At 33.8% G+C, this 11,711-nt stretch overlaps 1 protein-coding gene across 1 annotated transcript in view; it reads right to left on the bottom strand.

The window, feature by feature from the left end:
- The window catches only part of SALL1 (spalt like transcription factor 1), a 14,705-nt gene extending 11,534 nt beyond the window's left edge, over window positions 1–3,171 (bottom strand). The window contains exon 1 of the mRNA XM_063437412.1: window positions 2,959–3,171. Within this exon, the coding sequence (XP_063293482.1) occupies window positions 2,959–3,031 (73 nt within the window). The 5' untranslated portion in view covers window positions 3,032–3,171. The remainder of the gene's footprint in view (window positions 1–2,958) is intronic.
- Between the last annotated feature and the right edge of the window lie 8,540 nt (window positions 3,172–11,711).

Here is an 11,711-nt window from a genome sequence, read left to right as displayed (position 1 = left end):
ACAACAAGATAATCCAGTAAATTAAAAAACATGTGCCCTAGGCATTTTTCTCACGACATTGTTCAAACCTTGTGAATAAAAGCTTTAGAAGTGGTAATATAAAAATATAAAAAAAACCTTCACAGTCCACTAATAAATGACTTAATACCCCAAAATAATTAACTTTTCCATCTAGAACATTGGTTAATTTTTCTCTAGACTTCTACAGTTTACTAGTATAGATTACACTAATCCTGATCTATTTAGGTGTTTGTTATAATTTCTAAAAAAGCATATATAGTGTGTATGCCTTAATGCAATCTACAGTCTCTATGTATTTAAATTACAACAGCACAGTAATTAGGTTGCAAATACCCAGATCTTTATTTAGATAAAAACAAAAAAAGGAGTTGTCTTTGATGTGGCTCTGATTCTGAGCCATAAAAGTTTCTAAGGAGACAATATAGATCCTGAATAGTTAGAAAAACAAGTAAGATTAAGGAAAACCCAGGAGAATGAAAAGCCACAAATTTAACAGGTGTGAAAATTAACATTTAGAACGCTATATTATAAAATATTTGCAACAATATGATCAACTGCATGTTCCTTTAACACAACACAATACAGTTGTTAGAATTTAGGAAATATTAATATATATATATATATATTTTTTTTTTAAATAGTTCCTGGAAAGAGTTAAAATCAACAGGGTGGAAACGCATTTGAAGATGGTTTATATTTAGGTGATTAAATCCTAATTTGCAACTGCTTTTAACGAAAAAGAAAAAAATATATATATTAGAAAGAAAATCTAGAGTCAATTTGGTTTATGAATAGGGGGAGATCAATAACTAAATACCAACACGGCAAAATTTGACTTTCAAACGGGACAAATTAAGCTTGCATAAAAAAAACAAATTTCACTGTCAGGTCTTAATCTAAAATAAAATAAATAAATAAATAAACTGGACAGATTGGGGAGAGCTGGTTTAATGAGTAACTAAACTGAGCAGGCAGTGGGGTTAATATTTTAGCTGGCTGGGAAACAATTGGGTTACATCTTGCTTTTTGAGTCTGTTTGAAAAAAGGGAAAAAAAAAGTGCAGTCATTTATCAAAACACAGAAATATGGGGAAAGTCAGTTTATTCGTTAGCACACTTGGATGAACGATTTAAATCTATCTGTAACGGTGACAAAGTCATTTCGTTTCTATAACAAATCAGCTTTGGTTAATATTGCAGCAGGGTAAGCACCGCTTAGAAGACGTGAGGGCACATTTAAGAGAGATATATCAACATTTTTTTTCCCTCTAACCCCAGCCCATGTGGTGCCCATTGTTTGTTAGTGAATAGCCTGGGAGATCTGACCCTAAATGTTGCAAGATTTTACAATGGGACGTGGTGGGTAGCCAGTTACTCCTGTAGGGTGTTTAGCAAAAGAGGACAAATCACTTTTCAAATGTGATGCAGAGTGTAATGGGGAGCCGTCTCATACAGTGTGGAAATAAACCCAGCCTTGAAATCTTAACTAATTTACAGCGTTAAAATATAGTCCAAAATATATCAGAATCCAGAAACACAGATCTGTACGCAGGAGAGGGCTATTTATTAAACTCCGAATAGTAGAAAACAAATACAAATGGCAATATTAAAAAAATAACTGAGTTTTTAAGGGGAGGGGGTGTTTATCACACATACAGTCACAATTTCGCTGCATTAGTATTACATTTCGCTACGATTCGCAGTTTAGTGAATAAACCCCTTAGTCTGATACAACACTTAGCAAGTTACCAAATACAAAGACATATCTTTCACGAAGTCATTAAAGACATATAAACTAAACGTCTACTCTCCACTACAGATATCAAACTATTTTAATCATCAGACCGATGAGGATAAAAATAAAAAAACAGATTTATTCAAAAGAGAAAACCAAACATCTTATACACTGCTAAAATAATATAAATATATATCTCACAAATCTCAATAGCGTTATCTTTGTAATTAGAGAGTTAAATCAGATAATCACATCAAAAGGTAAATTGGGTGGGTGATTGAAAGCTTGTATAGAACCAACAAACGCCCCCAGGTTAAAAAAAAAAAAAAAAAAAAAAAAAGCAAAATAGCTAATAAATAAAAGCAAAGATCTAAGAAGTTGTTCGAATGAATGGCACAAGTTAAAAGGTTCGAACTGAAGATTCGAAACCCCGGTCTCAGGCGTTCCGACCCATAATGGATGCATTGTACGTACATGAAAAGTTTACATAGGGATATTTATTTTCCTGCAAATAATCTTGATGATCCACAAACCGAAAGCAAACAGCCCTGCATCGTGCCCTGCTCTAGAAATCCGTAGAGATGAGCAAGGATACAAACTTTGTATTATTTTTTTTTTAGGATTAGAGAGCCTTACAAATCTACCTGTGTTAAATGGTTACAATGTTGCCCCACGTCTCGAACTCAAGTCGGGGACAGTACAGGTACTAAATCCAAGCCTGATACACTGTAGCCAACTCATCCAGCCCCGTGATCTTGTTCTACTCTATAGATGGTGTATTCACTAAACTCCGATCTGCAGCGAATTAAAATCCAAAAGGGCAAAATAGAGGCTATAATAGCTGAAAAACAAGTAATCTAGCTGGGTTTTAGACTCGTTTAAACCACCAGGATTACTATTCGTTACAAATCGAAGTTCAGCGAACAATCAAAAAGTGTTAGGAAGAAATAAAAAATAAAAAAAACTCTGGGAGTTGTTATTTTTATCAAAAATAGAAGAAATAATAAAAAGTTAAATTTGTTGCTATATTGAGGGGGGTACCTGCTGTATGAAGGGGTGATGGAGGCAAAGCTGATGATACCCAATGATGGGATGGTGGGTACTCAGCAGCTGGGAAATGACTTGGATGAGCAGGGTAAAGGGGGTGATAGCAGATGGATAAGGCGATCTGATGATTAGGATGAGGATATCAGAGACTCTTACCATGACTTTCCGGCAAGGCCAGACCGGGGTCCGATTGGAAATGCTGGGGTTTCGCCTGCTTCCTCCGAGACATGCTGGCTCACACATCAGCTGGGGCAGAAGACAAATAATTTACTCCCAAAATGTGCTCCCAATTCCGGGCAGGGAGCCCCAGCCAGCGCGCATGTGTCCTGCCATAATTATGATGATCAATAATGCATTGCGATTAATCATAGGAGAGGGGTGAGTGATGGTGGGGGGGGAGGAAGGTGGAGGGGGGGTTGGCACATGGCCAGGTCTATTCAAACCAACTCGCCCTAATCAATGAGCCTGTGATTCGCTGGAGGCCCCTGTCTCTCTCAGCTGCCACCCAATGATAAGGGGGCCGGCTTTTAACGAGGGAGGGAGGAGGCAGGGGCTTGTGTATGGATACAATGTTAACCCTCTTAGCAACCACCAGCCTTCGCTGTAACTATAGGAATGTGTTTTGGGGGCGATCAGAGATGAGTTAAATGTACCCCACCGCCCCCTCCCGCAATTTTTCCTCCAGAGACCTATTGTAGAGTGCCAGCTCTGTGGGTTAGAGTGTTTTATAGGGAGAAAGTTAATTTTGTCATTGTTGCAGAAGTTCAGACAGTACAGGCTTAACCTATACACCTCTCTAAATCACCCCAACAGGCTGATCGATTCACCCTGGGATATAAATAGCTCTCTATACTGTGTCCTACAGTGATCGAGTCCCAGATATGTATCTGCTCAAAGCCTGTGAAACTCTCTATTCTATGTCCTGTATAGGTGTTCAATGCAGGACTATTTGTCCTATCAGATAGAGATACACAAAAAACAAACAAACAAATCTATGGTTATTATATGATATCAATGCTGCCAGTTTAACAAACTCCTACACTATACACTATAATAATAAGTACATTTAATATAATAATAAATACAAAAAAGTCTTTACAGTAGGCTATGAATAGAAAAAATAAAGTGTATATGTATATATATATATAAATAAAAGATTATATTTGGTATGTACATATAGTTAAATACATAGATATAAATTCATTTTTTTTACTTACACACTCTCTCTCTCTCTCTCTCTCTCTCTCTCTCTCTCTCTCTCTCTCTCTCTCTCTCTCTCTCTCTCTCTCTCGTTATGTTCTATTTAAGCAATTGAACAATGTCATTAACTAGAATCCAATTCTTACAATAATTCCCAGGTTTGTAATTCTTGAAATACCAGGTTTATTTTCCATGTCAATGTAATAATCCGCAGACCATCTCTGGCTGACGTTATTAATGCCATCATAGTGTCTATAGAATAATACGTGGGGTGCTCTGGTATATATATATATATTTTTTTTTATAATATTGTCTGTTTACTTTTCTCGTCACTCATAAAGAAATTGCAAAACCTATCTGGAGCCTTTCCAGCTGTAAAGTTGTGCAGGAAAGCCTCCAGATCTGCCCTACCGCGTGAGGATTGGCTGCAGTAGCCGTCTGTCAAACAGCAGATTTGGTACAGAGAATAGCGGAGTGGGCGGCGCTGCCAAGCTGGCTCTGGAGGAGTAGAGGAGTAAGGGATATTGGGGATGGCGATTTTCTGGAAGAAGCTGATCCACTCTAAAAAGCAAATCAGATCACCTTGGAGGCTCCACATAACTTCTGCTATCTGTGTTCATCCACCAACTTCCTTATGGTATCAACTCCAGCAGTCCACATGATTCCCAGACCTGACCCTAACACCTCAGTCCTTCAGGATCTCCTGTCTGCTATTTAGGATTACTGATAATGACCCTAACAGTACAGCTGGGGTGTCTTAATCGTTTTCATTATACCACATTCCAATTATTTGTTTGGATTCTCCATCCCATCATCTGTGCTGCTTATATATGTAGTAATACAGTAATATCAATAATAATAATAATAATAATAACAATAATATCAATCATTAATTTTATTGTTTTTTTTTGTAACTTTTTTTTTTTTTTAGTATTTAGAAAAAAATTGTAATTTATTTTAGTAGTTTATTTGTATTCCATTTTAACCATACCTTTTATCGTCTTTTTTCTTTTCTTTTTAATTTCAGGACAAGTATTGCTTTGTAGAATAATGTCCACTGTTCTAAAAACTTTTATAATGGGTGATTATAAAACAGCATGCATTACACCCCTCCCCCTTCTGTGTTTACAGCATGCATGCATTGTATTTTTCTTTTTGGGAACTGAGGATTGAATTGTGTGTAAACTACATTATTGTGTGCTATGTGTCTGACTGAAAGGGAAACTCGGTTGGGGGCTGAATTTGAAGGATGGTCACAATAATCTTTTTCTATAGGTGATACTGAACAAGTAATTATTTTTCATTGAATATTTAAACACATCCTTTGGCAGAGATTGATATAAGGAATTCAGAGTCAAGCAGTTTATGCTGTTGCCCACTCTGTGTATATTTATTTCTCTCCTCTGTTCTGTAACAAAGTATTTGTACTTTAAAAGTGAGCATAAATATCCAACTATGTATAGCATACACACACCACTAAAATATTTTACTAACACTATATAAGTGTATATATATATATTAATTACAATGACAAAATATAAAAATTTTAAATGTGAAGTAATGTACACTACTAATAGATTGTAAAACGATATATATATATGTGTGTGTATTTGTACATTGGTAGATACAGTATGTAATCTAATCTCTCTGAATACAAGTAATATTTAATTTTTTTTGGTAATTTATTAAATAAGTGTGTAAAATAACTTCTAAGCCTCCGCAATCATTACATACAAACTATCAAATTAACTTCTATGCACATGTACATTGTGTGTGTGTTTGCGTGTGTGTGTGTGTATGTATGTGTGTATGTATATTATATATAAATTAATTATATATATAAACAATGTAAAGAATTTATAGTACAAGGCACTCCAATTTATCCCAATTTTTGGTGCTTGAGCAGCAGGACCAGGTTCCTGTTCAACAGAACCCTCGAATATAACAGCAATCAAAATAATCCTCAGCACTCAGCAATATAATTGCATGGTGGTTTATTGTGCCATCAAACGTTAGTGTCGAAAAGTTGCCTTGTTTATGTTTGATAGTGCAATATACCACCATGAAATTATGATATATATAATATATGATATATATATGTGTGTGTGTATGTATATATGTCTGTACATGCATACATTTTATATTCTTGTATATGCACATTCATACACTATATATATGGTAACAATATATATTTGCATGTGCAAAGTGCATATGTATTGATTTAAGTTTTGCAAGGTTGGTAGATTAAAATATCAATGCTAGGTAGTTCAGAGTACTGTATGACAAACAGTACTCAAGCTGTTGTTTCATATATATTGATATGCCTTTAACAGTCTTTCATACCAGTTTTTTTTTTCTTTTAGAACCTGCGGGGCTCCCCTGTTTGAGTCTTTTGAATACTCCATACTGCTGAAAGTTTTATATGCTTTTTTAATTCATGGGAAGTGGGGGTAGGGCTCTGCATATAAAAGAAGAACCGGTCATTATTGTTGTTGAAAGAAATACATCAGTAACACATAATAACGTGTGTCTGGATTAAAAACAAAATCTGTAAATCTTAATGTAAGTGCTTTTCTTCGAATGTTATACTTGTATTACATATTATCATTCTCAGAGTCATACTTTGTAAAATGATGCTTACAATCTCTGATGGTGGGATGATTTATATTCAAAGATTAAGAAAGCTACACAGGTTACACAAGGTGCTCTTAATATAGTCCTGAAAGGATTTAAGCAGCAAAAACCTTATTAAAGCTAATCTAATTTGCTGCCAGAGTGCCAGAGGATTTAGCAATATATTTCTACCCTCTGGCCCTCAAAGGGTTATTTCAAGGCTGTCATGGCTTCTATAATAGCAAAGTATTCAAAGACAGAATATATGGAACTACACAGACATTTCATCCAGAATGGATCTCATCATTGCTCAACCCCTGGCACTGGCGGGGTTAAAGTCAAATCTCAACGGCCTGTCTGAGAGCAAAAGTGGTTAATTACAACTGCATGTAACAGATATTTCACCCAAGCTAAATCTTGATATGGATGGTGTAAAATATATTCCTGTATCACACCTTATTATAGGGAATAGTTCATAATTACAGCACAACATCTGCTTTTTTTTCGTACTGGCATTTTTTTTTTTTCAATGTGCGAAAAAGAGACTTGTAAACGAATAACGAATAAATAATGTAATATTCAAATGGCAAACTGCTTTTTAGGCATTCTGTAAAAAATAATTAACAAATTGATCTCTTAAGTAGCACAAATATACAACTTTTTGTACGTGTGTCTGTATATATATATATATATATATATATATATATATATGTTGGTGTGTATCTGCATATGTCTTTTATACATATCATATACTGTACGTAAACCCCCATTATTTTTGCCCAGATTAAATGTTTGAAAAAATAAAACACACAAAAAAAATACAATCTCTGAGCTTTCAAATTGCTGTTGAGTGGATGAGTGAGTGAGTGAGCTGCATCTTGTGTAATATATATATATATATATATATATATATATATATATATATATATATACACTTTTACCTCTCCATTTTACATGCATAATGCATCTCTTAATAATTTTCAATCCCACTCACTATTTCTTGTCCTTACAATCTAATCCTGGCTTAAATCCAACCCATGTTGTAGCCACACTTTTTGTAGACAATAGCAGTACCTCACCACCCTATTTTAGATTTGTTTCCAAATGATCAATACACAGAGTAGAAGCCCCAAATTTAATCCCTAGTCGTTATTTCTGACAGCAGATAATTGATCAGAGGTCAAACAAGTGCACATAATTAAATCATAAGTAATATGTGGTGGCTTAAGGCAAGGCTTTAAAACATAACCAAACTGGTGGTGGGGCAAATCACTGTACATTTGATTTCATTTGGTATTTGGTCACTACTTTTAAAACATCGATTGCCCATTTAGGTTTCCTGAAAAATGGTTCAAAATGATTATCAGAAGATTTACTGCTGCCTGTAAATAGGAAGAAAATATAATAAAGCTCTAATATATTGGTTACTTGTCTCAAGATTATATTTCTTGAGATAAAGTGACATTACAGACATTTATAATTTCTACGTTGACTCTGGAATACTGAGAAAAAACATTAGCTTCGAAACATAAGCGAGTATTTTTTTGTCTACGTACTATGACGTTTTAATGAAAATCTGTATTGCTAATGCTAATTAGAACATTGCTGATTGAAAATGCAAAATGCATTTAAATGTCAAACTGTGAAAGAATGAAAAATGTCAGCTATAAGTGTTTATTTGTCCATAGTCAAATATATGAAGTTTAAGAGTAAATATATATTTTAAAGCAACTGGATTTTTTTTTTTGTAATAGGCAGAAAATAATTCACAGATTACAACTGTGATATAGCAGTTTCAATGGTTTAAGAAATAATTTAATGTGGAAAATAAAAACATTTAAAGCGTATGTTTACGTATAATGTTTATAAAAGCTATATTATCAAGAACCAATCCATTTTCATAATTGTTTTTCATCAGTCTCTGAAAATTGTAAATGTTGTACACTCTTTATTAAACTATGGTAGATGAAGTTTTTAATTCCTGCCCAATGTGATATCACTTCCTTCACCTCAGAGAGCCAATCAAATGAGAGTCAAAGCAATTACCTGTGACAGAGCAAGTTTAACCTTAAGAACCCAGTTACCAAGGCCTTTCCTTTAGTCTAGACTCTAGACTCATTTAGAATCCTGTAGTTATCCAAGATAGTTTTTATACATTTTAGTACACAACTGCAAAGTGCTATCCTTTTTCATATTGTGTGTTTACTTCACAATATATTTCTGTTAGATGTACAATTTACTACGCGTCAAAGTCATAGAATATGTGTATTGGCAATATTTGCAATATAGAAAATTATTTTGTCTAAAGCTAATTTGGTGTATGGCTGATATATCATTATCAAGCTCCATACCTGGGAGAATATTTTTGCTGGTGTTAAATTTTTCTAAATATGACTATCAAACATCAGAACCTACTGGCTTGCAAAATATGTCAGCCATTTTGACATGTAGGGGAATATCAACTTGACATTTGGGTCAATAATAATCAACTGTTATCATTATTATAGAGGAGGGCCCTCAACCCCACTGTCCCTGTCCCTCCATCTTGTCTGGTTTGAACTACGTGTCTGTCAGTCCACCCGTTGTACAGCGCTGTGGAATCTGTTGGCGCTTTCTAAATATAAATAATAGCGCATAATAATAATTACCTTTTCAGCAGAAGAGTGTTAATAAAAGTTACAGTGAAGTAAATTAAATCTTGTTCTGGGAAGTGTCCCAAAAATAGGGAAGACCAGGATTGTAATAATAAACCAATTTATGTGCAAAATTTCATGACAAATATTTATTTGAGAGCACATCCGTAACAGAATGCTGGAAACACCACCACAAACTATATATTGCTTTTAATCATAGCTGTTCTGTAAAAATTTAAATACTGTGCATTGTACCGTGTTTCTCCAAGCAAAAAATATTTGAAATATTGTATAAAGCAAAGGTTAAATACATTTTATTAAATCTAGTTTGGCAAAGTTTAGGAATTCGGCATCACACATTTTTACTAATAAAATAAGGCTAATAGCTAGGTAGTATGCAGGCTAGGAGTCAGCGTACGAGAAAAGCACTAAATACATAACTGTAATTATGATTATTATATTATTGCCATCTTTGGGCATAACTCACATTGCTTTTTTGCACTAAAAATATGGGTTTAGTACTTTACCACAGGGGTGTTGATTTGAAGCTACCAAGAGTTTAATTTGCTGACACTGAATGGTAGCGAATGGTAATCCAAATATAGAGGACGTTTTGCAGAATTTTTCAAGCTTCTTTTCCTTAATCTTTACAGTTGTTTCTCCAGTTCAGTGCAATTCACTGTTAAATGAATAAACACTGAATATTTTATTTGACTACAACTCTACAAGGCTCTACAAGCCTGTATGTAAAGAGAGGTATGGGTCTCACAACAGTCCATCAACATGTGGTGTGTGTGTGTGTGGACTGTATAACACGCATTTCTTAATTCAGTTTTCACCTGTTGTGAAAGTGTGAGGTATACATAAAATGAAATAAAGCAATCCTAACGTCTGAAATTTCTAATGTTTTTATTATGCTAATATATTAAAATGAGCATTTCCGTGTCCAAATTTCACCTCCATAGACCTGGTATGCAAGTCATTCTTATGGGCAGCATTACAATATAACTAATTTAATGTCAATTAATTAAATATTCATAGGTGTCTTCTGTTTGAATTTGCATAAAACAAGATTTGGGTTACAATCCTTAAATTATATGGGCAGTTTTTACATACCTATAGGAAGAGATCAAAACTAGCATACATACATCATCACTGTCTTTACAGTGCACACATACAAAAGGCAGACACAAATTTACGTAGTCTAAAAGACAAAAAAAAAGCATTGTTTGGAGTTGGTATGCTAACTTTTTATTATGGAAATAAAATTAAATAGTGTACAGAATAAAAAAAATATCCTGTTAAATATATTTTTTTTCATTTTGTTTTTCCATTTCTTTTCTCGGTATGCGATTAGTTTATTTGAGCAACATAAATTAGACTTATCTTGAAAATTGCTTTCGGGGAATAATTAGATTATGAGTTTTTTAGGTTTTTAGGGGTTTTCGTCTCTGAATAAAGCTTTTCCTTTGATGTTATAGACACCAGTATTTAAATTTTTAAGTATTCTTTATTTGTGAAAAAAAGGTATTTTGTATTCACAGGACTTGTTTTTTTTAAATTTACCAGAGCAATAACAGTGGTCTACTATTTTTACCTTTAACAATACACAACAATATATATGCATTCTTTTCTAACGCTCCAATATTATATTATAGATAGATAGATAGATAGATATAGATATATAGAATACTGGTGTATACATTCTTTGTTAACACTCCACTTTAGAAAATAAATTAATTGAAAATGGCAATACAAATCAATATTGTAGAGTTTATGTAGAAACAATGTCTTTTTTTTTCTCTCGCTCTCTCTCTTTTTTAAAGGTGCGAGCATTAATGAAGATATGTTATTGTGTATGTAGTTTAATGGTGGATTACAATTCCTATGATTCTCAGTCACTCTGTATTGTCTAAGTATTGTGGGCATCGTGCTTCTTCATAACAACAGCAGTGTTGGTATTTTGTCTGTCCCCAGGTTGGCTGGACTGGGAGATTTAAAATAATAAAAGAAAAAAGTTGAAAGATTTTTTTTCTTTCTTTTTACAATTATTGGACTTTTTAGGGGTTAAATATCACAGCTTTATGGTATTTTTTACACTGACGTTCGATTTGCTTTTAAGATTATGGAAGGCACACAGTCTGGCCTTGCTGGGGTAATGATGTTATACAGGAAACATCACATAGCTTTACAGCATATAATTATCACTACTGTGCTGCTAAGCTAAACCCAGTCTCATCCTTTAACTAATCAATGTCAATATTGCAGCGTTAAGCCAGTGTGGTGCTGTGGATATGTCTTAGAAGACTGTGAATTCAGACTTTTAGATGCAGCTTATATCTCTTACAATATGTACATAATAAGTGAAGGCCTTTTTGTGTATTTTAAAGGTGTAATGTATTGGAGACTTTACTGGCAGAACAGAGATACTTTTAAAAATTTCCTAGTCAACCAACAGGTAGT

The sequence above is a fragment of the Pelobates fuscus genome, chromosome 12 (genome assembly GCF_036172605.1).
Source record: "Pelobates fuscus isolate aPelFus1 chromosome 12, aPelFus1.pri, whole genome shotgun sequence".
Classification (NCBI taxonomy): domain Eukaryota; kingdom Metazoa; phylum Chordata; class Amphibia; order Anura; family Pelobatidae; genus Pelobates; species Pelobates fuscus.
Note: the sequence above shows the minus strand (reverse complement) of the source record. Positions and strands in the feature narration are given on the sequence as shown.